The sequence below is a fragment of the Vicugna pacos genome, chromosome 19 (genome assembly GCF_048564905.1).
Source record: "Vicugna pacos chromosome 19, VicPac4, whole genome shotgun sequence".
NCBI classification, from domain to species: Eukaryota; Metazoa; Chordata; class Mammalia; order Artiodactyla; family Camelidae; genus Vicugna; species Vicugna pacos.
This window is the reverse complement of record NC_133005.1, coordinates 34,789,141-34,815,757: the sequence shown is the minus strand read 5'-3', so window position 1 is coordinate 34,815,757 and position 26,617 is coordinate 34,789,141. Positions and strand designations below refer to the sequence as shown.

The following is a 26,617-nucleotide window of genomic DNA, read 5'->3' as shown; positions in this document are numbered from 1 at the left end:
AGTCTGGCTTTAATAGACTATTTTAATTTTGTTTAATGAATATTATTTTAAATCTGTTTGGCAGTTTTAAAATGTGTTCATTCTCAAATTAAAATTTACTAATGTTCAGTGCTTTCCTGGGGGTGGGAGGGCAGCAAGGAGTGATAATAATACAAGCTACCATTTATTGAGTGCTTACTATGTGCCAAACACCCTGCTACCTCTTTTAACCCTCACAGCCTCCCAGTGTACAGCGACCACTGTTTGGGAAGTTGAGGGGGGCAGCCCCCAACCCTAGACGGCACAGTCAGGGAGTGGTGTGGACTTCAGGTTCAAACCAGATCGGTCTGAGTTCAGGGTCTGTGATATTAACCACTGCCCTACATTCTCTTAATAATGAAAAAGGACTCCACTGACCAATAGCTTAAAGGTGCATCATTGGCCCAGTATGTAATCCCCTGTAACCTGAAGGACAATGACAGCTGGCTTGAGCATAATCATGGATTATTGAGCGTTCAACATGGGCAGGCATCGTAGCAAAGTGTTTTACGTGTACTGCCTCATTTAAATCCTCACAGTGACCTTTTGAAGCCGTTATTACTGTCATTATTATCATCACTCCCATTTTCCAGAGGGGAAACTGAGGCCCAGAGAACCTAGGGTCATGTAAGCTTGTAAGTAATACACGTAAGCTTAAATAATAACACAGTAGCTGACTCTGATATAGTTCATACTATTTGCCCTGTGCTACTGCAAATACTATATTTATTAACTTGATCTCCACGATAACCACCCTGGATTACAGGTGAAGAAGCTGAGGCACATGAAAGTTAGGTAATTTGCCCAAAATTAAATAGTTGGTTTACGCTGAGCAGGGATTTGATCCCAAGCAGCCTGGCTCCTGGCTCATGCAAGAATCCTAGAGATTCACGCTCTTAATCTCTAGGCTGTAAGTCAGAGGCAAGGCTTAAATTTGCAAAGTCTGATTCTCCCCATTCCCACCTGCTTTCCCCACTGCCTCATATATATACATAAAACATATACTATATATGTTCTTTTTCAGTTTCTTTTCCATTATAGGTTATTACAAGATACTGAATATAGTTCCTTGTGCTGTACAGTAGGTCCTTGTTGTTTATCTAGTTTATATATAGTAGTGTGTCCCCACCCCCTCATAAGGGAAGCAGAAAGTCGTTGTCTGTTCAAGGTAGAGAGTAAGCCATGGGCGTTGCTGGACACAGTTCTAGGCACAGAAGCCAGTGTACTACCCTCTGCAAACTGGGTCTTTCTCTCCATCCTGCTTCTTGAATATTGGACCGTTCAAGAAGTCATATCACTGCCCCCTGAGCTTCAAGGGGAAAGAAGAGGCAGTGTGATATTGGTGAAAATACACTGGGATCCTGCCATCAGAGGTGCCCAACTGGGTCCTTCTTGCCTTTGGATCCCCAGTAATTAGCTCAGTGCCTAGAACACAGCTCAACAAATAATAGTGAATAAATGACTGAAAGAACGAATGCATATGTAGCTTTCCCTCATCACCATCAGGCATGCAGAAGGCACTCAGTAAGTAATAAATCCAGGAAATGGTATATGTAATGTCCCAAGTGCATGTTCTTCCTTGTCAACAGAATTTGTCTTGTCATATTGCAATAGCTCAGGGGTCAGCAAACGATCTGTGAAAGGCCACGCAGTCTCTATAGTAACTACTCAATTCTTCTAGCACAGAAGTGGCCATAGCCAATAGCTGAGACCAGCTAACTGCAATGATGCACCCACCATTTCAATAGATTCCAAATCTAAACTTTAGTTATTCTACAAGGACAGGATCAAGATTCTGTGAGAATCAGGAGATGTCGCTTATTTCTGAACCTAACTTTTGTACTTGACCATCAGTTAACATCCCCCGGCAAAACAACTGGAGACTGACTTTAAAATCTAGCTCTCCAGGGCAGACATATAGAGGAAAAATAACTCATTACACAGTAGGGGAGGCTGGATGTCCTAGTGGTTAAGAATCAAAACTGGGTTCAGCCCTGTTTCTGATACAAGCCATGTAACCTTAGATGAGTTACTTCATCTCCCTGAGATTCAATTTTCGTATCTGTAAAGTAATAATAATAATAATAATAATAATAATAATAATAATAATAATAATAATAACACATTCCATCTAAAGGCTATTTGGAGTCAGAAGTATAAGTGTTTGCCTAGGACGGTGCCTGGCACATAATAAGTGTTCAATAAATATGGGCCACTTGTTATTCCCAAACAAATCTTGTGTCTTGTTTAAAAACAAAACAAAAAAATGAATTTACTGAAAATAAGCACAAAGAAACGACAGCAAAGCTGCAGACAAAGACAACATTCCCAAAATCAGTTTCCTAAAGACACTCCAGCAAGGCATTCCAGGGGCCCCCCAGTGTCAGAAAACTCTCCACTCTAGGTCAAACCACTAGCAAGGCCCCCAATCTCTCTGCTCACTCCCTACCCCCACAAGAAGCCTGCTTCGGTGTTCTTTTATCACTTTATCTTTCTCATGGGTGCCAGAGCAAAGCTGAAGACATTCTGCGTTTCAGACATTTGCTGAGTTTAAGACATTCTTTCTCCCCTCCAGCCCCCCTTCCCTCCACACTCCAATATTAAAGTCTCCTGGGAGTACGGGTCACTTTAGCAAGAGGAGAACACCAGACAGTCCCAGCCTATCTCAGCCGGGAGGTGAGTAATCTTCACGGCTCCATTCTTTTTCACGGCTGGATGGGGCCAAAACTCCGTTTACAACACAAGTGGCAAGTCACAACTTGTTTTGCCACGTGACACCATCCCAGCAGCGAGTCACCGCTTCCCTCTACTGTACCAGTTGCACAAAAGGCCAGAAGTGCAGGAATCTACCCCCTGTGCTCCTCCTCCACCCTCTTCCCAACTAAGAAAGGCATTCAGACCTTTGCTGGAGAGACAAATGTTTCTGGAACACTCTGAAACAAAAGTCCGCATAGGTGCAAATAATACACACCCACAAAAGAAAACAACCTTTTTTGTATCGACACCCTTTCTGTTTCTCCGATCAGGGTTTCTCCCTGCGTGGAATTTCCATCGGCACCAGGGCTGGTACCAAACTCGGGGACGCTGTGGACATTCTCTCCGTCTCTCTGTATCTCAGGGAGATGCCCATCAGTGAAGACCTAAAGGTTTGTATGTACACATTGCACCTCACCTACTAATAAAACACATACATGTTGGTAGGAACAAAAAATTGTTCGGGAAACTGCTAATACCTTAACCACAAAGTTACTACAGGAAGGGGATGGGAGGTGAAGAAACTGACCAGAAGGAACACAAGCCATTTTCGACCTCTAGCTTCCGCGTGTCCAAACACCAGGAATGAAACATCTGCTTTGGAGGGAGGGGTGGCCCCGGAACCTGCTTCTTCTGTGGAGCAGTGGGAGGGAATAATCCAAAGGAGATGGGAATTCCAGCCCTCCCATCTCATTTTACCCCAAGAACGTCGTCTCTAGTCACCCTGAGAACTCAAATCAAATCGGGATCTTTTAACCATGGGCTCAGAAACCCCCTTTCTGTGTCGACTTCAACCAAACACATCTAACAGGCAGGAATTTAGACTTGGCCAAGGGAAGGAGAACTGGTGGTTTTCGCCCTGTTTTGGTGACCTTCACGGGCTTATTTATGCACTTCAAGCTCATGACCTAATACATGTTGGTTTGGCTTCTCTTCTCATAATAGCAGCCTGTAAAAAGCTTTTGAGAATTCCCCGTGTTTTCTTATTTTGGGTCAAGAAAATAAAATCGATATCTAAGTAATCTTAAAAAAAAAAAGCCTGCACAATCTAAAAATTTGGAATGTTTCCCCTAGGACTAAGGATATCTCTTAAAGCCTCAGAGATCATCAAAGTTAAGACCAACATTTGCCATTTTTAAGGTGAGATATTTGGTAACAGCACATGTGAGAATTAGCTAAGAGGGACTTTTTGACATAAGTCTAACAATGACATTTAAAACTCACGTTAAAGCAATTACCGCGTGGAATTTTCCCGTGTTTTTCCCATTTCTCAAACAGAAGTGTATATGTTTTCAACATAGTTTCTTGCTGTAATTTTCTTTCTTGGCAAACCCACATCTTACCATGAAACCCAAAGTATGCATGCTACAGAAACAATAATGGTTGAAACAGACTCGGCTGTCTCTGGCATGATTTTTCTTTACAAAATTAAAACGTCTTTTGGCTAATACGCTGTACATTTCAGTTACGAAAGACTATTCTTAGGAGATGGAAGACTGGGGAGCTGACAGATTCAACTGATGTGAGACAAAAGTAAGTTGCTGTATTCATACGGTAGTCAAACCCTCCAGTTCCTCTTTCGGGGGAAAAAAATGTCGATTTTTTTCATTTTTCCTTTAGTTAAATTTACAAAGAGATGACAGCTCTCAGAATGACTGTGTGCAGATATGTATGGATATGCTAAGTCTGGGAATGCTCAGATTTTAAGAATCTATCTTTACTAGATCCTCAAAAGGAAACTAGAGGGGGAAAAATTCAACGCCATTGAAATCACATGTAATTGTCATATGATGGACACAAAACTATTGATACTAACTGACAAAATAATTTCAAACCTCTTACATACTTGGTTCATTTTCAAGCATGTCTAAATGGGCATTTGGGGGCAAAGACAGTTGGCCATGTGCACATTCTCGAAACTGGTAAGAAGTAAACCTGTCTTCTTGGCTGGCTGTTCTGAGTTCCCGTTTTAAATTTCTGCGTATATCTGAAAGCAGAGGCAGCCTTTTCAAAAAAGTCCAAGCAGCTACATCTGTGCCCTAACTAGTATCATCAGAAGGGCGATGACAGGGATGACGAAGCCCTGCTTTCTACAGACCTGGGTCTGTGCACAGAGACCCCCTCATCCACCCCTTCAGGCTTTGTCCCAAAATGGGGGCCCTCGCAGCCCTCACTGTCCCTCCACCCGCCTGTCCCAGATTCAGGCCACCAACGGCTTCCCTTAACCTCCAAAGTGGCAAAGATAAATCATTCCGGTTACCTGACTCTTGGGACCACCTGTTCCAAATTATTCTTCGCTCTCCAAATGTTTATAATCTAACCCCCAAACAACCACCCACCCATAGCAATCCAGCACCTTCCGGTAAACTTGAGTTGGACAGCCTCCCGTAACATTTTAGGGCCTGGGCACTGCCAGTAAATTTATTGACTCTTTTTAGGAACTGAAAATGTGTAGTCTTGTAAGTATCGAAGGAACAAATCAAATTAGCCCTTGTAAATAAACGGTCATTTTTTTTTACCGCCTTTACAGAACCATATACAACCTGCTAAATACCATGATGCAACAAAGCCCAGATCTGTGTTTTCTAAACATTTAAGATGATTTTTCTGCCGTTCAAAACAACAACTACAAAAGATCAGAAAATAATTGTGTTCAGCGCATTTAAAATTACCGAAATTCAGCATCTCTCTCTGAGGGAAATGAGAGCAGGAATTTTCTCTGAGGCAAGCCTTTCACAGCACAGGCAGCAGAGGGCTGAAGGCCTAGACTCACTCACCCTGCAGTCCTTCGTGAATCATCTGATTTGTGACTCAGTTTCTTTGTTAACAAAGTTGGGATAACAAAAACAATAATAATAGTAATAATAATGCCTAACTCAAAATGTTGTTGTGAGACCCATCCTGAAAATACAGGTCAAGCGAAGACTTCCAGCCTGGCACACTAATGCTCAAACTCTTCTCATCATTATTATTACATACAAGGATATAATTTAAGCGAGGAGAAATGGCAAAGGAACATATACAAGGCAAGAGAGCAAAAAGAAAGAAAAAAAGCAGCAACAATAAATGTTAAGGCCTGTGGCTTTCTTGGTCCTCTTACACCTGGCAGGTACTCTCCTAGCTTGAAATTGATTTTCAATCCCACGCAACCAACAACTAGCTCCCGGCCCCTCTGATTCACTGACAGCAAGACAGTGGGTCCCAGACAGTCATTTCAAGTATTTGCCACCTGATTGAGGGGGTTTAGCCTCAGATTAGAAGAGGTGTGAGTTAAACATCATTAGGTCAGTTAAGATCTTCAAATACGAAAATGAAGCATTGTCTCCAAGAGAACTACTGCTGGTTATTTCCCTCCTGGAGTCTTCCTTTTGTTTTGTATGTTTGGGACTTTTTGAAGAGCCACAAGCGATAGGCAGACAGAAAGTGGGCCCTTGGGGAGGCTGTTATGATACTGGGGGACAGGGATCAGGGAGGGTGGTGGGGAGAAGAGCAAGGCATTGTAAGGGTGTGAGTGTGTGTGTGTGTGTGTGTGTGTGTTTTCTGTCAACAGGCTGTGTTTTCTGAGCTCTGGGGTTAATTCTCTGTAAAGAGATTCCTTTTGAGCGGAATCCACCAACTCCTTTCTCAGAGCAGCGAGCTAGGGAAAAAAAAGTTTCCTTCCACCAACAAAACCCAGTCTTGGCAAGAGTCAGAAGGTTTGCCTTTGGAGGTAACTGAATAACCAGCCACTTCATCTCCACAACTATCCCCTGCCTCCCCAGATAAGGATAATTACATAAAGAGAAGTAGGTAAAAAAATCTTGGGGGGGGGGCAAGGTTATCCTCTCCAGGAAGGAATTCATGTCAGGCCAGAGCGCCTTGCATTTTATCTGTGCCTGGGGGAGAGGGACCTTCTCAACCTGCGCGCGCACACACACTCTCTCTCTCAACACTCCAACATACAAAACACACAACATTCCACCTCAGACCTGTGGCCACTGCCTAATACTTATGGTTTTGCTTCTTCCCCAAGCATTTTTATGCTAAAGAGGCCCTTCCAGCAAAGAAAAAACTCAACGCCTGTTGCAACTCCCACCCATCTCCCTGTTGAAGAGAGGTGATTATTGTGTGTGGGTGCTTGGATACTGAGGGACAGGCAAAAATCTACATGAGGTATCTCCACGCCCTTTATGTCCTCCTGATGGCCATGGGCTCTCTCTGCCGAGAGGCATCTGTCATGAGCTTCATGAGCTGCTGGGAACCCCACTTCTGCACCATAACAGCCTGCGATTTTATTATACAAGGAGTTTACTGCTGGCCTAATTAGTTTCAAACTGGGCATTCCAGCTGAAGACACCTCAAAAACATCTGGTGGAAGAAGTAAGAACGGGTCCTCATTCGGAGCCGGTAACGGTTGGCTTTCAGCAGAACTCTGGTCTCTTGTGCCTGACACAAGTTATCTTTGGAAAAGTAACTGAAAAAATAAGGAAACGGTTTCTTCTTTGTGGGAAAGGAATCATCTTGTCATAGGGGAATCAAAAAAAAACCATCTTAAAGTGGACGTGCCTGGACTGCGGCGACTTGCACAAAACTGCCGGGGTTTCAGGAGCTGGCTCAACCTAATTCAAAATGTACTCGGCCGCACCGCAGAGCGCTCTGTGCCGAGGACTTCTCTGCTCTCCCAACAGCAGCTAGCATTTTATCAATTTATCCGTCTGGAACAAGGCTTGCGATCTCGTCCATGCAATTTAAAGCAGAAGTAATACCGCATATTTGAAACAGCATGTCTTGGGTGTTGTTGCCAAATGGTAATCCTATAACAAGCCAACAAATCATATCTCTTTATGATGTGTTTAATACAACACAAAAGGTATGAAAAGAAGAATCTAAAACTTAAGTGATTAAAACATCTGTTTTTTCCAAAATCTCAAAGTATTGGGATAACGACTTTCTGTTTTATTTCCTATGAGGAAAGACTGATGTGTTTATAGAGTATTCCCATACACACAGCCACTACACGAGGAGAACTATTTCAAGACCGAGGGAAAAAAAATGCCAATTCCTTTAAGATAAAATAGTTCATAATATTGAGAAGCTAGTTGCAAGAGAAGAATGGAGTGACTACTATGCTTGGGACACATGAATTGCTTTTTTTGTTTTTAATATAAAGTACAGGTCTTTTCAGATCTAGCCACATTGGTTGAAATGGCAAAATTGAGAATTTCCTCAAGAGGCAAGGAGATTTAGAATACAAATATGATTTTATGCTTAGTCTAAAGCAAGCCTCACACCATCATTTGTTATATAAATTACTTATTAAGTTTTCCTGGTCTGAGGATTTCTAAATGCAAGAAACTACAAAGTTGAAGGGGTTCAACGTGAAAGTAAGAGAAAAGTCAGGAAAAAAAAGTGAATCTTTCTTGGGTAAAGTTGCCTAGAAGATTTTTTTCATAAACACTATTTTAAAAGGGGGGTCCCTCTTCCAGCCCTCGCTCCCTCCCCCACCCCACCCAAAAGAGCCATAGCTGGAAAGCGGCTACTATCTCTGTACTCACATTCTGGGAGCAGAAATTTCACTCAAGCGAGAAAAGCCTTGTGAAATTAATAGATTCGGCTTGAAATACAATTGTCCGCCGGTTATAATTTCCTTTGTAAGGCAGCTCCCTAACTCAAACCTAATTCAGCACTCAGATTCTTACTTATGTTTGTAAATCACTCTACCTCGCCTCTGTCCTGCTCACAACACCCAACTCCGATGTTCACCCCTTTCACTGCACCTCGTAATTAAAAGGTACCTCCACCAGGGGTGATTTATACCTCAATGTTATTAAAAAAAAAAAGATCACATTGCATTTCGGGGAAAGAGGGAAGAAAATAAAACGGTATCCTAAAAACGCAGCATCAGTCTTGCTTTTTAAAGAGCATTCGGAACACGGCAGCGGGCATGCTTGTCAACTCTTAGTCTAAGCGAGGCTTCGCTTAGGGGAAGTAAGAACCTCGCACCGTCAAAGCGCTTCGCTTTCAGCAGCTGAGAAACGCGCACTGAGGATTTTGTGATGGGAGTATTTTCCCCAGTCAAGCTTTCCCAATATTCCTTGAGCTTACAACCTATTTCTTTGGGGCAGTAAATATATTTAAGGAGCTCGGGCCAGCACGGCCGTTTAGCCTACAGTTGGCACGGCTAAAAAAACAATTCCATTCTCCGCTTTCTCGCATGACAACAAACCCCTCGCTTCCTTCCTAAACGTCCTCTTGATGTCAAGTTTTCTAAGTTTAAACTCCAACTTCAGCCAGCGCCAGGACGCCGGTTCCGGTACAAAGCCCGGAGAGCTGGACCAGAGCAGGCCGGGCGTAAAAGGACTTCAAAAAGAAATACAACTAGAAAAAGGGTCAGTGGGCCGTTCCAGTCCCATCTCGGGAATTCCAGAGGTTTGTTCCACGGTTACTCCAAAATCAGCGTCCCAGGCCGTGAGTTTATCTTCTTGGCTCCAGGCGCCTCTTGGTAGGATTAGAGGAGCGCCCCTCATCCCGAACCACCTGGGCCATAAAACGAACCAAACAAGGAGGACCCAGGCGAGTCCACACAGCCTGCGCGCCATGCACTTGTCCCGCGCGCGGGAGTGCGAACTTCAGGGTCGTCGCCTCCCAGGCGCTCGGGGAAACTGAGGCCCGGAGCCTGGGACCGACTTTCCCGAGACAGAATCTGCGCTCTGTCTCCGCTGCCCCGGTGCCTGAGGCACCCCGGGAGCCCCGACAGCCGCGGAGGCCCCGGCCGGCCGAGCGCGGGAGAGAGGCTCCAGGCCAGGGGGTCCGGGTCAGCCCCGGCACGACGAATCCCGGCGGGCGGCCCGGACTGGGCGCCGCCGGCGGTACTCACCGCGCGCAGTGGAGAGGGCGCCCCGGCGCGGTGCGGGCGGCCGGGCGGGCGCGGGTCGGACGCAGCCGGGCTGACTGCGGCGGGCACGTTGCCGCCTCTGCTGCCGCCGCTGCCTCCGCCTCCTGGGCTGCTGCGGCCGTTGCCTGCGCGGGGAGGACCGGCCCCTTCCCCTCCCTCGGCCGGGCCCTCCCTCTGCCCCCGCCCGGGTCCCCGCGCCGCGGCGTGGGCGCGTGGGGGCGCCGAGGCGCGGCGCTGGGCTCCGCGGGCGCACACCCCCGGCGGCTGGACGCGGGGCGCCGGGCTCCGGCCCTGCAGCTGCCGCCGCGCCGCTCTCTGCGCCTGCAGCCGGGACGAGCGCGCTCGCTCCAGCCGGTCCTGGAGGAGGCGAGGGCCCAGCCTCCTCCCCACCCACCGACACCCACACCTCCTCCCTCTGCAACACAGGCATGGCCCCCGAGATGAGAAAGACTGCTTGGAAGGAACCTCCACAGTGACAGTGAATTCATTCATTCAGCCACCTATTCATTCATTCATTCAACATATGTGGAACATCTCCTGTGCCAGCTACAGCTCCTGGGAGATTCGGCTAAAACAGGACAGACTAGTTTTGTGCCTTCCCGGAACTTACATGGGGAGACAGGCCGTAAACAATCAAGTAAAGAATCAAGACAATTTCAGAAAGTTATAATTATTATGGAGGGGGAAAACTATGTACTGGGAAAAGGGAACAGTCATCTCAGCTGGAGTAGTCAGGGAAGACTTCTCTGAGGAGGTGACCTCTGATTATGAGAAAGTGTCATTTCAGGTACTATCTGCAGGAGAGTTCAACAATCTCCTTTCACCCATTTTACAGGTAGGGAAAACTGAGGTCCCAAGAACTTAACTGTGTTACCCAAAGTCAGTGGTATAATCCTCTCCACACATACCCTCAGATCAAAGCATCCCACTTACTTCATCCTCTCCTGGTCACTTCTGTCAGTCTTCTCTGCAATAAACTGTCTTGAACAGAGTCTATGCAGCATTTTTTCCCCACTCACCCACTTTCTAATGTTTATGAAGCCTGGTTAGGGAACACCAGGATGCCTCAGTCCAAAAACAATGTCAACCACTGCCATTTGTTAAGCTCCATAAATACAGGGTAGCCCAGATAAATTTGAATTTCAGAGACACAAGGAACAAGTTTTAGTGTAAGTATGTCCTAGGCAATAGGTGGTACATATGTATACTAAGAAAGTATTCACTTCTCTCTGAAATTTAAATGTAACTGGATGTCCTATAATTTTCTTTGCTAAACCTGGCCGCCTTAGGCCCATCCAGTTTACTGGACCCTTTCTTATCTCCTGTAATCTCCCAAAGAGACTGAAAGGTAGATGCTGTTAGCATGTCGGTTTTTACAAATGATCAAGTCTTTGCCCAAAGAAGGCAGGAAGTGTCTGAGCCAGGGCTGAAGTTCAGGTCCAGCTAACTCCAGAGCCCCTACTCCTGAGAGATAATATAGAGCCTTCAACTCCAGTTGTGGGGTTACTGGGAAAACGGTGAAGTTTAGTTTCTGGGCTCCTGTCCTCACTACTGTGCTTCTTTCCAAGGCCCCGACAGGGACCTAGAAATGAGTCCACGTGGTCACCTAGTCATGTGAAATTTACAAAAGTCATCTGCTTTTGACAGTTAGCAGCAGCCAGCAGAGACCACTGTCTCTTTCCACTCTACTTCCCAGCTGGACCACTTGACCTTGAGTAGGGAGTGGCCAGTGGCATTCTGGGGATCCATCTGAGGGGAAGCTGAGTTGGGAATCTGTGATGTTTTTGGTATTTTCCAGCTTCTCAAAACCGGAATTTATTATAATTTCTTAATTCAAAGAAATACTCAGTTTTGTAGCTTATTTCAGACTCACAATTTTGTATTCTTTTTCTTAAATAAGGCCCCTGAATTGTATATGCAGCGGCCACACTCTACCAGGATCCACCTCTGGTCTGTTTAGTCCATCCTCTTCCTACTCCCCAAACTTCAGACAAGCACGCGTATTTGGTGAGCACGGTTATTCTCCTCCTACGAGGCAGGTGAGCTTAGGTCTGCTGCTCCTGGATGAAGATGACTCTTCCAATTTCTAGCTGAAGAATGTATGTACATACTTGGCTTTGACTTTCTCATCTCTAAAATGGAGCTAACAGTACCCATCTTGTATTCCTATTGCGATAGTCCGCTGAGATCGTGCTCTTGAAACACTTTCTACTGTGACTGTAGCTGGCACAGGCGATTGCTCAGCAAATATTATTACTGTGCACACAATTTCACTTTCCATAGCATCTTTGCAAAAAAGCTCTAAGTCATTTTAAATTGAGCATCTTAATGCTCTCCAGAGGTGTTTAATTTATCTTGGCCCATGAGCCTTCATATAACATTTGAACAGTGGCAGGTAGCAGACTTTTTTTCCTAAAGGAAAAGAATGGAATAGACTGGAAGAGAAAATATCAAGTGAATTGCATACAATCAGAGTAAGACAGTGAGTGAGTGAGTGAGTGAGTGTGTGAGCGTGTGTGTGTGTGTGTGTGTACTGGGTCAGGATGTGAAATGGGTTTCTTCTCACAGATTGTGGGGAAAATGTTGAAGGACACTTTTTAACTCAGGGGGACTCTATGGGAATACAAAGGGTTAATCTATTTCCTTCAAGCCACTTCACTCCTTTACCAGAATCTGGCCCATTATCTCATAAAGCGCAGCCACACCCCACGACCCTCTGGGAGATAAACAGGAGGCAGGTGCTTATTAATTTTATTTTTTCCTTCTCTTAGGGTAGTTGTTCTGAAACCTGGCTTACACATTAGAATCTCCAGGGGAGCTTTTAAAAATCCCTGGGCTGAGGCCCCACCCCAGACCAATTAAACCAAACCCTAGTGGAGGGACTGAGGCATCAGTATCTTTGAAACCTCCCCCAGTGATTTCAGTGTGCAGCCGAGGGTGAGAGTCCTCACGTTTGGGAGAAAAAGGATTTGACCACAGATTCACAGCAGATGAGACAGAAACTCAAGACAACACTTACGGCTCCCACTTTTAACTCAAGACCACTTAAAATCCAGCCCCCTTCCTATGCAGGAGCAACCCCCTTTCCTGTCCCTTTCTTTCCCTTGATTTCTTCTTGATAAGTCTTTGCCCTCATTTTATAATGACCAGAAAAATAATCCCAGACAAAATCTGAAAATACTAAACCATAAAGCAGATTCTTTAGAGTGTAGACCACAGGCACGCCTACCCTGGAGTAAAACACTTTTTTCCCCCTAGAGTCTTCCAAGTATAAATGTTCTTTGAAGCCAGAAGACCAGTTTAACTTTGAAAACTACAAACTTCACAATGTTTCCAACATGTATATACATATCCTACAAACACACGTGTATTCTCCATGCCAAATCATGCCTAATTTCTATACACATTCCTTTCCCATCTGCAAAAATCTCCTCTACAGAAAAGTACTCCTTTTTTGTTTTAACGCATTCACTTAAACCTTGGCTCTTTCCAAAAGGGATTTGAGGTTGCAGCAGAATAAGAAAACAAAAAAAGCAGGTGAAGGGGAAACACAGGGAGGGAAAGAAAAGAAAGTCAAGGGTGAGATTTGCATACAACATATGGGTTAGGAGGTCCTCAGCACTTGTTAGTGGTGGACTGGGAATTAGATGCTAAGCCTCCTGGCAGCCAGTGCAAAGAGGAAAAATCTGATCAGTCACATCAGTGGCTTTCAAACTTTCTTGTATTCAGAAGTAAGCATATGTTGCTTGCTTTGGCAGCACACAGACTTAACAACAAATGAGTTAAAAAGAAAAAAAAAGCAGAGGGGAGGGTATAGCTCAGTGGTAGAGTGCGTGCTTAACATGCATGAGGTCTTGGATTCAATCTCCAGTACCTCCATTAAAAATAAATAAAAACCTAAATTACCTCCCCCTAAAAAAATTTTTAAAAAAAAAAAAAAAGGAAAAGAAAAGCAAGCATGCATAGAATCTCGGTATGGAAAAAGGAGGTAAAAAATCCCAGCCTCATATCCTGTGGGTGTTTGTAAAGGGTCTTGAAGGAACCCCAAGATTGTCAAGATTGAAAGCCATGGATTTCGAAGTGCTTCTCTGTGATCATGATTCTCAATGCCTATAAGATAGAAACTAAAAGAACTATGTGAACAAATCAGAACTCTTCCTGATAATGGTACAGGAGAGAAGTTTTCCCATGGGTCTTTAGAGAAGAGGCAAGATGTGACATGGTGTATATGTGGAGGTGAGGCAGGGGGCTTTTTGCAAATACATGAAATATAAAATACCCCATCACACACAGAATCTCACATCTTCCCTAGCCAAAGAACACAAATACAGGGGCGTACTTTGCACATCCCCATAGTAAATCGTTTCACAGTTGACTGCCTCTTTGTTTTTAATACACAAACTTCATAGAAGACATGTTTCTCACAATTATCAGATCAGTGTTGATGAAGAAAAACTATGTTTATATCCCCAAAACTGGAGGTAGCACTTCTTCCAAGGTAACAGGAGGGAAAGTAACATTTTAATTACTGTTGCGAGAACATCAGGCTCACATTCTGAAAAGCCCACCAAGAAGCCAAGAAGGGGACATGCCATTGGAGGAGGCTGTGTCACCAGATACAAATCAACTATTGGTTGAAAACTAATGATTGTTTGGTGATCAGGAAGCCATGCTTTAAGCATTTTACATCCTAATGAGCTAGCTCGATACCTGGTACGCATTTTAAGTATTTTGTTCCGTTTTAGGACATTGTTTGGGGGCTTGGGTTGACATGTCATGCATTCGGCTTTTTCTCATTTAAAATAACAGGAAATAAAATCTTGGGTGTGTCTTCAGGCAGGGCATCAGAATTTCAGGATCACTCATGTTCAGTGGGAGGTGCTTACTTTCCCTGTGGAGAGTGACCTTCGAGAGACCCATGCACACACACCCTCAGCCCCCACCGCCCCTCCCCGACACAGTCCCGTGGTTCTCCCCTTCCCTTTGTTCAAGTTTCTGCTGAAATTTTTCCACCCCAGAGAGGTCCTCCCTGACCACCCTGTCCAAAACAACAACCTCATCACACTTGGTCCTCCACTGTTCTCACCCAGAGCATTTATCACTCCACGATGCTACATCATGTATTTACCTGTTCATCTGTTCACGGTGTCTCTCCCCCATGAGAATATCAGCTCCGTGTGAGCAGGGACTGGGCTCTTTTGTTCATGGCTGTATCCTCAGTGCTGAGAACGATGCCTAGTGCACGGGTAGCACGCAATATGTAGTGGATGAATGAATGAACGACAAATCCACATGAAATGGTGTGTGCTTTGATGCTGCACACACAGAAGGACGAGTCAAGCTGCTCTTTCTCATTCCCTTTACCACCACCCTGAAACAAATAAGCAGGAATAAAGGTGTTTGAGAAGCCCATTCTCCTAGGAACCAGAAAAGAACCCAGGACAAGGTCAAGGTTTTCTTCTCTTTTTCTTTTGTGCTCTCTTTCTATTTATTTTTCAGCTTGCCCTTCCCTTAGAAACCAGCCACTTTTTGCTTTCTTTTTTTCCCTAGAGAGAGAAAGCAAATAGGATGACAAGATTTATAGCTTTAAAATACATTGGGCTTCTCTTTTTTCTCCTTGCTTTTAGTGGAATAGCTTATCTTTGATGGTGAACAGAGCCGACTGGCCTTCGGGATGTATTAGGGAAATGATGTTGGAAACGCTGAGTGAAAGAGACTTCAGAGTTCTCTACAATCCAACCAGATATCAGCCTAAAACAAAAAAGAATTTGTGGTCCTGGAGACATACAGAGCATCTGAGGAGACTATAAGAGTTCCTCAAGTTCAAAGGTCTTCAGATCTTTTGAGAGTGGAACTTTTGAGAGTAAGATGGGCATTATTAATAATAAAGCATAAACCAGGACTGTTCTAGGCAGACTGGGACAGATGGTCACCCTGCCGAAACAGGATGACTCAGGTATGTCCTGAGGACCAAAGATGTGTGAAATTCACTCAAGTAAGCATGCAGGAGGCAGTGACAAACTTGCATGCGTAGACTAGGGGCTGTGAGCGATCCTTCTTGAAACTATAAAATCATCAACACGACAATTCTCAGCATAGTTCAGGGTATCCCATCCACATATCTGTCAGGACTCCAGTCAGTGCTCTGGCCCAAATCTCTGGTTGTTATGCAATTTCACTGTGCTGAGAAAGGGTCTCCCCAAATCAGGTGGGCTGGTATAATGGATTCCGACATGCACACCAAGAACACTTTCCCTGGATGTCTGCAGTTCCTAATCTCTGACTCTGCAGGAACCTCTAGAACATGTGCCCACGACCTCTTTGGCAGTCTGGTGAAGTCTAAGGACATCGTCTCAGAAAAATGCTTCAGAATACACCAAAATGCAAATAATCCACATATAGTGTGCTGGAAGATTGAATATTAACAAGAAACAATTTAACTTCTTATTGATAAGAAGAAAATTTATCTCACATGATGCACAAAAATTAAGCAGAACGGATCACATCTCTAAATGTAAAGCCTAAAACCATGAAGCTTTCAGAAGACAACAGAAGAGAAAACCACTGCAACTTTGGGGTGGGCAAAGGTTCCTTAGAACACAGAGAGTACAAACCATGAAAGAAAACATTGATAAACTGAACTTCATCAAAATGTAAAATATTTTGTTCTGCCAAAGACAAAACTAAGAAAATAAAAAGGTAAGCCACAGACTGGAAGAAATGCAATACAGAGAGGTATAAAAAACATAAGGGCTATATGACAAATACATGAAGAACGTTAACAACTCAATAACTTATACAGAGCAAATAACTCAATTAAAAATGGGTAAAACTTTCAAACCAACACTTCCTAGAAGAAGATATATGAATAGACAATAGGCACATAAATAGATAGTCATCATCATCAATCATCATGGAAATGTAAGTTAAACTATAATGGAATACCACTGCCTATCCATTAGATTGGATAAAATTATAAACTGACTGTACCAAATGCTGACAAAGATATGGAGTAGTTTCTTTCATACGTTGCTGATGGGAATGTAAAATGGTACCACCACTTTGGAAAAAAAGTTTGGCAGTTTTTCCAGGAGTTCAGCATCCCCCTACTGTATGATCCAGCCATCTGACACCTAACAGACAGGAAAACACAAATCCGCACAAAGATTTGTGTAAGAGTGTTACTGGCGAGTTTATCTGTCACTGCTAAAAACTGGAAACAGTGAAACTATCCATCAGTAGGTAAATGAATAAACAAACAGTGGTATATCCAAACCATGGATTACTGTTTAGCAATTAAAGTATGATACACACACAATGATGGATGAATGTCAAAAATCATTATGTTGAATGAAAATGCCAGACCCTCACACCCCCATAAAAGACTCATAACGCACGATTCCAATTACATAAAGTTCTCAAAAATGCAAACTCCTTTACAGTGACAGAAAGCAAAGCCATGGTGGCCCGTGGACGGGTGTGGAGGGAAGAAGGATGGATTAGAGGGACTCAAAGAAACTCTTGGGGGTGTGATGGGCAAGTCCAGTGTGTGGATTGTGTTGATGGTTTCATGGTATATGGATGTCAAAAATGATTTAACCTTTCAATGCTTTAAATATTTCCAGTTTATTATACTTCCACTATACCTCAATGAAAGTACTGAAATATTGTGACATAGTCCTATGAGTTCCTTTATTAATACATTAAATAACAAGATCTAGCTGAAGGCCCGTAACTTCCATAATTTTGAAGCAGTGCTGAATAAAAAAGATACTTCAAGGTATTTATAACAGCCATAATGTGATATGAAAAGACCTGTGATTTCTGTTGGTGACAAAGTGGCAGGTTCTGCTCATCTGCAATGGTCTGCTGCCACACTCACACGTGCAGGGAACACTACATTTCAGACAGACGATGGTGAAAATGAGGATACCCTTCTTCCATCCAAGTTTACAGACCCCTTGAATTCTATCCATGGAAGTCTAAACCAGTTGGAAACAACCTCAGCTCCTGAGGGTAATAATCTCCCTAGAAGGTAAGCATCTTTAAATCCCAGGAATATTTAGAGTTAATTAAAGAAATATACTAAAAGGGAAAGCAGTTCTATCAGTGAGCATATTTTAACTGAGATAAGATTCAGAAATAAATGTGGAAATACTCGACAGGGTCAGAATCATCATATTAATAATTTTTTTTGTTAAGAAGGAATCTGTTCCTATTTAGTAATTTATATACTTTAAAAGACTTGTTTTAAGAGACTTCAGCCCATTAGAGGAACATGCTGTCTAGACTTGTTGATTATAATTTTAAATGTAATTGAATCATTGCTTAAGTGTGCAGTTTTTAAACTGAAGTATTAGTTGATATGTAATCATTTAGAACACTTAAGAGAATTTAAGATCTACTATTTAAGTGTGATTTATTAGGTTTATAAGAATTGACTGGGTAAGTAGAAATGTTGAACACTTGAAGTACTTGCAAAGAAAATCCAGAATAGCAAATTTAGAAATGCAGTGTCTAGCGTTCGAAGGCATTTAACTAGCTAGGTTTATCAATGGCACCAAACATTAATCAATGACTTCCTTAAAAACAATGGCTGAATTTTGTTATTCTATTCTTAGAAATCGAACAACACATTTGAAAAAGGAAATGTAAAAACCCAAGGGCAGAAGCTAGGTTTGGTAAATTGTAACTTTACTAATTCAAAATTATTTCCTAGAATTTGTGTAGTTTATTCTGTACACAAAACCCACTCAGACTCATGTACAACAGTATGGATGATTGAAAATGGAATGAGTCACAGGAAATCCAGGATCCATCTCTCATCCCATGTTTACTTTTGACCTAAGCATCCCCCTGTCCCCTTATTTGGACTTCTGCCATTAAGGAATTAGCCACAAACACCAGAAAATTCTTTTTCGTGACCTAAGGAGAAGAAAGGTCATTTGTTACACTAGGATTAGGAAAAAATTTTAAATGCTGAACCACTTAATTTTTCAAAACAGTGGAATCTAAACAAAAGCTACACTGGTGAACAAATGTGGATTCATTGCCAAAACCCCAGTTGGTTTGGACAGCATTTCTTCCTGGTTCCTTTAGCAGAGCTGAATCCTTTGGACTTCCTTCTCCAACAGTGTAGAAAAATCCCAAGGGGAAGAAAAAGAGTTGTGCCCTACAAGCATTTTTAACCATCTACAACATTAATGGCAGTTAAATGCCTATGTACAACTTTCCTCCTCACAGCGTTATTGAGATGATCAAAGAAAATAATCCTTTTATAATCCTCCCAGTTTGAATGATGACTACCTTCAGATTACTTCTCTTTTGCCATTTCGTGATTGAATTATTTAGGATATCAGTGTGGCTGCTGTGACAGAAAGACAGTCCCCCACAAAGTGGCTCTTATTTGATACACTTTTCTTTTTCTCTCTTAAAAGTCTGGGTGGTGGTTGATGGCTGGTTTGGTGGTTCCACAATCCTCTTTTCTCTTAATGGAACCCCAGAAGTTGGACATATCACTTCATTCACATTTTGTTGACCAGAACTTAATGATATGACTATGTCTAGCTGCTTAGGAGTTTGGGAAATATGGAGTTTATTTTTAGTTAAGCAGATAGATGGTGCCAAGCTAAATACAGCTGACCCTTGAACAATGCAGGGATTAGACGTGCTGACCCACCCACAGTCGAAAATCTGAGTATAACCTCACAGTGGGTCCTCTGTCTCTGTGGTCCCACACCTATAGATTCAACCAACTGCAGCTCGGGTGGTACTAAAGCATGTATTCAGTGAAAAAAATCCGTGTTAAGTGGACCCACTGCAGTTCAAATGCATGTTGCTCAAGGGTCAACTGTATTCTGTTACTAAGGTAGGAAGGGAGAACAGATACTGAGTGACAGTTATCAGTCTCTGCCACACTCAACATTAAACTCTACAGGTTCTTGAGTTTTGTCCACATAATGATTTCTATTGTGAAATATTCCGTGTCAGTTCAAATTGGTGTGACCACTTAAGAGGGAAATTTGGGAATATCTATTAAAATGTAAAGTGCAACCCAGGAAATCTATGGTCCATCTTCTCTCTAGAGAAACATGTAGTCTTCCGTGAGCACGTACGAAAAGATGTCATTATTTATAAGGGTAAACAGATGCAAACAAACTAAAAGGCAACCAAGAGACATGGCTAAATGCCCTGGTGTATCCATATTTGAGGGTACTTAAGAAGGAGGTGAATCTATATGTGTGGGAAATATAATTTGTAGGATGTCATAAATAGTATGAGTGACAGTGTTTGTGTATTTTAAAAAGAATAAACAAAAGATAAACAAAACTGATAAGCCTTTAAGCAGGCTCACCAAGAAAATAGAGGGCTCATATAAAATCAGAGATGAAAAAGAATATATTACAACTGATACCACAGAAACACAAAAGATCACAAGAATATAAAATAGATAAACAACAAGTTTCCTCTGTATAGCACAGGGAACTATATTCAGTATCTTGTAGTAACCTACAATGAAAAAGAATATGAAAACAAATATCTGTATGTATAAGTATGACTAAAACATTATGCTCTACACCAGAAATTGACACATTTAAACTGACTATGCTTCAATTAAAAAAAAATGAAAAGATCATAGGAGAATACTATTAAAAATTACATGCCAACAACCTAAAAGAAATGAGTGAATTCTAGAAATACACAACCTACTAAGACTGAATCATGATGAAACAGAAAATCTGAACAGACTGACTGCTAGCAAGGAGATTGAATCAGTAATCAAAAACCTCTGAACAAACACAAAAGTCCAGGACCAGATGGTGAATTCTATTAAACACTCAAAGAAGAATTAATACCAATCCTTCCAAAACTCTTCCAAAAAAATAGAAGAGAACTCTTCCAAACACATTTTAAGAGTCCAGCATTATTCTGATACCAAAACCAGAAGAGGATGCCTCAAAAAAAAAATTACAGGCCAATATTCCTGATGAACACAGATGCAAGAATCTTCAGCAAAATATTAGTAAACTGAATTCAACAATACATTCAAATGATCATACACCATGATCAACTGGGATTTATCCCAGGGGTGCAAGGATGGTTTAACATCCATAAATCAATGTGATACACTCTATGAACAAAATGAAGGATAAAAATCATATGATCATTCCAGTAGATGCAGAAAAAGCATCTGGCAAAATTCAACAACCATTTATGATTTAAAAAAAACAACCACTCTCAACAATGTGGGTATAGAGGAAACATAACTCAACATAATAAAGGCCATACATGACAAGCCCACAGCTATCATCATATGCAGTTGTAAAAAGGTGAAAGCTGTCCCCCAAAAATTGAGAACAAGACAAAGATGCCCACTCTTTCCACTTTTATTCAACTTAGTATTGGAGCCTAGCCAGAGCAATTAGGCTGTTCTATTAAATAGAACAGAATAGAGAGCCCAGAAAGAAATCCATGCATATATGATCAATTAATTTATGACAAAGGAGCCAAGAATATACAGTGGGAAATGGATAGTCTCTTCAATGAATGGTGTTCAGAAAATTGGACAGCCACATGCAAAAGAATGAAACTTGGACCCTTATCTTACCCCAGAGACGACAAGTAACTCAAAGTGGATTAAAGACTTGAATGCAAGACCTGAAACTATAAAGCTCCTAGAAGAATACATAGGCGGTAAGCTCCTTGACATAGGTCTTGGCAATGATTTTTTGAATTTGACACCAAAAGCAAAAGCAACAAGAGCAAAAATAAACAAGTGGGACTACATCAAACTAAAAACAAAATGGAAAGGCAGCCTACTGAGTGGGGGAAAATAATTGCAAATCATATACCTGATAATCATATATCTGCAAAATATGTAAAGAACACATATGGCACAACAGCAAAACATCCAACAATTTGATTTAAAAAATGGGCAGATCTGAATAGACATTTTTCCAAAGAAGACATACAGATGGCCAACAGGTACATGAAAAGATGCTCAGCATCACTAATCACTAGGAAAATGCAAATCAAAATCAAAATGAGGTATTACCTCACACCTCTTAGAATGGCTATTATCAAAAAGACAAGAAATAACAAGTGTCAGTGAGGATGTGGAGAAAAGGGAACTGTCGCGTACTGTTGGTGAGAATGTAAATTGGTTTAAGTGCTATGGAAAACAGTATGTTGATTTCTCAAAAATTAAAAATAGAACTACCATATGATCCATTAATTCTACTGCTGGGTATTCTGAAGAAAACAAAAACATTAATTTGAAAAGATATATGTACCCCCATGTTCACTGCAGTATTGCTACTTGTAAATAGCTTGGCTATTTACAATAGCCAAGATAGGGAAAAAACCTAAGTGTTCACTGATGGATGAATGTATAAAGAAATTGTGGCACATATATACGATGGAATATTATTCAGCCCTAAAAAGAAGGAAATTCTGCCATTTGTAACAACACAGATGGACCTCAAGGGCATTTTGCTAAGTGAAATGCCAGAAAGAGAAAGACAAATACAGTATCATCTCTGTTACATGAGGAATCCAAAAATGAAACAAAACAAACAAACAAAAACCCCAAAGAAAACCCAAGCTCACAGATAACAAAGAAAAGACTGGTTGTTGCGAGGGAGTGGGGAGTGGAGGTAGGTGGGAGAAATGAAAGAACTGTTTTTTGTTTTTTAATTGAAATTTAAAAAATCATGGCATATCAACCACGTGATATGTATGGGGGTGGAGTGGTGGGTGGGAGTTGTGGGGAAAAAAAACCCATGAAGTACAGTTAAATTCCAAAGATCTAACAAGCGATGACAAAGGAACTGACTAATTATTAACTCTATCCCATCTCTGTAACCAAGAGTTGCAACATGAAAATACTGACATCCTTTAACTAAGATGGATAACAGGAACCAGATTTACCCTCCCGCTTAAACAGTTAAAAACCTAGACTAGAATGACAGAGTTTAAAAGACACTGGAGATCAGACAATGAAGGACTGTGTTCTGTAATAGATAGGAAACAAAAAAGGTGAGCACTACGCTGTCCCAGCTCACTACCTTGAGAGACTTCCCAGTACAGAGAGGACAAACACAGCCAGAACCTAGCAGACCTCTTGAGTTGAAAAGGCAGAAATGAGAGTCCAGGAAGACCAATGCAAAAAAAGCAAAAAAAAGAATATATGGGAATATACATGTACTTATAAATATCCAGAGAACTGTCTGGGAGAATTTCTATGTTTAAAAGAGACATAAAAATTTTTATCTTAAAAAAGAAAACATATACGTATTTTTAAATGTAAGATATATTTTAAAAGGAAATAATAATATAGTATTTCAATATGTAGTCTATAATACTATATACAATAATATACGTAAAATATATAATTTATAATACCATATTCTATAATATGGCATATAATATTCTATCATATGGTATTATATATTATATCAAATGCTATTAAAATACCAGTTGTTTGCAGAATATCCCTCATTTAAACTGATGTTTTCTCATGATTAGATTCAGGCTCTCCATCTTTGGCAAGAACACCACAGAAGCAATGATGTGTTCTTCATAGCACATGTTTTCAATTTTTCCCGTTAAAGGTGACATTAACTCTGATACTTGATTAAGGTGGTAGCTGCCAGGCTTCTCCACTATCAAGTTACTTCTTTTTTTCTTTGTAATTAGTATTTTATCGGGGTGAACTTTGAGACTATGTACATATTCTGTTCCTCATCAAACTTTCAATTTATTTTTATTTTATTTTTTAAAAAACTTTCAATTTATTAACTTATTTATTCATACTCTTTTATTTGATGGGTATAATCTGTTATTATCTTATTGATCTTCATGTCCAGAATGTCCCAGAAATGGCCAGTGGGAGCCGGCTTCTGTGTCCATCTGACATGTCCCCATCATTCTTTGTGCACTTCCTTCCTTTCTGGCACCACAAGATACTCGGGTTCATTTCCAACTTGTCATGATCCAGTCTTGGAATTAGCTATTTCTCAAAAAATCTTTGGTTCCTTTTAGTGGAAAATAAACCAACATCTGGATGTTAAGTGTGTCCATTGCTACTGTTGTGTCTCTGCTTTCAGGCCCCTGCAGTGGACAGAGCTGGATAAACATACACATACAGACTCATATACACATACAGACGTGTGTACACACACAGACACGTCAATATGAGTGTGATGAGCTGATTCTGTAATTCGTCTGAAAGAGGAAATGTGTGACAAGAACATCTTGAAAATGAATAACAAATTGCCTTACCAGATATCATAACAGATAAAGGAGTTACAGTGATTAAAACTGAAGAGTGTTTGCGGAAAGAGACAAACAGATCAATGTGACGGAGTATAGGAACAAGCACGTATTAATGCAAATTTGTTTTGCTTGGTGGGGAAAGCACAGATAACTCAATGCTGTTAGAACAAACTGGCTCTTCTTTGGGCAAGGTTCATTCTTACCTCTTCAGTCATTAATAATAACAAACTCCATGTCAATAAAAGAAAATACCATTAAAGAATAAGAAAGCATAGATATTAGAAAAATAATATGAGACTAATTCTAGAACATTAGGGCAAGGAGGCCTTTTTGAGCAAAATCAAACAACAATCGAAACAAAAAATAAACAAGCAAACTAAAGGACAAAACGATAATGAAGATTGATGGACTTGACTACAAAAAGCTTAAAACCGTGTCTAGCGGAAGAGATCAAAACCAAATTAAAAGGCAAAGGACAGTTTAGAAGAAACATTTGCTAAATGTAAAACAGATTAAACCATTAACAGTTTGGAATATATTTATCAAGAGTTTCTACAAATCTGTGAGAAACAAACAACTCAGTGTAACAGTGAATAAAGAACATGAATACGCAATTAATAACCACAAAGTAGAAACGGCCAATTAACATTTAAAAAGATACACAACCTCATTAAAAGTCAGGAATACCCCAAATAAAGCATATTGAAATACCCTTCTGTACCTGCAGGTTGGTAAACAAAAAAGATGAATAATAACCAGTTTGGCTGCAATTGTAAGGAAATGGACATGCTCATAAAGTATTGGGAGATATATCAATTATTCAGCCTTTTTAGAGGAATATTCAACAATAATAATATATGTACACGTATATTTATGTATTTTTAAATTTACATATTTACATTCGTTTTAAATTGTAATATATTCATATAAATTTAAGGTATGCATACCTTTTAGCTCAGAAATTCAACTTCTGTTTATCTAGCTTAGGAAAAGAATCATGTAGGGCCTAAGAAAGCATAATAAGGATCTTCATCACAGTATTACAATAGCAAAAAAAATTGGAAACCAGTTAAACTAACAGGGAACTGTTAAATTAGGGTAAAAAATTCTATGCAGCAGTTAAAAAGAATGAAGTAGTGGTGTACGTTCATAAACACTTCACAGGCTATATCATTAAATGAAAAGGAATTACAAAACAATTACGTAAAATACAGTCCCATTTATGCATGAAAAAAAAATTCCCACAAAACACAACTCACCTTTTCTCTTTGTCCCTCCTTTTCCCCTCTCCTTTTTTCCCTCTGTCTCCCACCCCTACCCATATACTCCAAAAATATACACATAAAGACATGACCAGTGGTTACTTAAAGGGAAGGGGGCTGGTTTTAGAGGAAGGGTCAAGGGAAACTTCACTGTGTTTGTATTCTTTGATTTTTAAAAATGATGATCATGTATTCATGTATTACCGAGGTAATTAAAAATAAATTGTAAAAGTGATCATTTTCAAAAAAGAAATTATTTTAGGTTAAAATAATAACATATGCAAATCACACGGCACAGACCGAGCACATAATAAAATGCTAGTTATTTTATTCTATTTTTAGGTATGTGATGAGGCTGGACTTCTGGCTCCTGGTTTGATCACTGTGTGCTGTGTGGCTCTCCCACCCCTTGATTTTACAGAGGTGCACCTGGACTCAGAAGTGGGCGAGCACTGATTCCAGGTGCTCCTCTGAAAAACAAAGGGCTTGGACTACAGTCTTTCTCAGCATTACAGTTTTATGATTAGACACACTTGCCAAAGTCCTCACAAATGAATTCTGTATTAGTTTTCTCTTGCTGTGCAGCAAATTATCACCAACTAAGTGGCTTAAAACAACACACATTCACTAGCTCACAGTTTCTGTGGATCAGGGGTCCAGGGACAGCTTCACTGGGTCCTCCGCACCATGTCTCACCAGGCTACAGTCGGTACGGCCAGGCTGCGTTTTCACCTGGAGGCTTAACTGCTACGAAAGGACCCGCTTCCAATCTCACTCGGGTACGTGTGCGATTCATTTCCCTGTGGCAGCGTGCCTGAGGGCCCAGCTCCTCAAAGGCCGCCGGCTGGAACCCACCCTAAGATCGCAGGGGCCGCCTGCGCCTTCCTGCCACGCGGTCCTCACCCTAGGCAGCTCACACTCACCCTCGGGAGCTCACACTCACCACAGAGAGCTCGTGAAACCGGACTTGGAACTCTTTGCTGGAGAGCTTGCACCTAGACAAACGTCACCTCGAGTGACAGAATACAAAAAAAAAAAAAAAAAGCAAACCTATAGGGGACTAAAAAGAACTGCACCCATGTGCAGTTGGGGCAAATTATGAACGAGATACCAAAAGGTTAAACCCCAACTGGCACTTCTGAGGTGTCGGGGGCAAAAGCAGGGCACTGCGCACATGACCCCTGCGCACGACCCCTGCGCAGGGCACCGCCACTGGGGTGGGCGGACCACCGCAGCCACGCCTCCCGCCCCACCTGCTGATGCGCCCCTACCCCCACCCTCCTGTAAGGAACCAGCCGACCCTCAATCAGACTGAGCAAGAGCACTTGTTACTTGTTTTTTCTCAGGCTGCACGAGTCCCAGTAGAGCCTTGCGTGAATTTCTCGCCTGGTCTCTTATCAATTTCTATAGATTAAAGGGTCTGAGGACCTGG

The 26,617-nt window shown here is 41.5% G+C and overlaps 1 protein-coding gene across 5 annotated transcripts in view; it reads right to left on the bottom strand.

Moving 5' to 3' along the window:
- EYA2 (EYA transcriptional coactivator and phosphatase 2) overlaps window positions 1–26,322 on the bottom strand; it is a 231,391-nt gene extending 205,069 nt beyond the window's left edge. For 3 of the 5 annotated variants that reach the window (XM_072944335.1, XM_072944340.1, XM_072944339.1), the window contains exons 1-2: window positions 26,109–26,322; window positions 14,775–15,017 (exon numbers count right to left, since the gene is read on the bottom strand). In XM_072944335.1, the coding sequence (XP_072800436.1) occupies window positions 14,775–14,806 (32 nt within the window). In that variant the 5' untranslated portion in view covers window positions 14,807–15,017; window positions 26,109–26,322. Of the gene's footprint in view, window positions 1–9,628; window positions 9,781–14,774; window positions 15,018–26,108 lie in introns of those variants that run through there. The other 2 variants (XM_072944336.1, XM_072944338.1) reach the window with 2 other exon arrangements.
- Window positions 26,323–26,617: the final 295 nt, after the last annotated feature.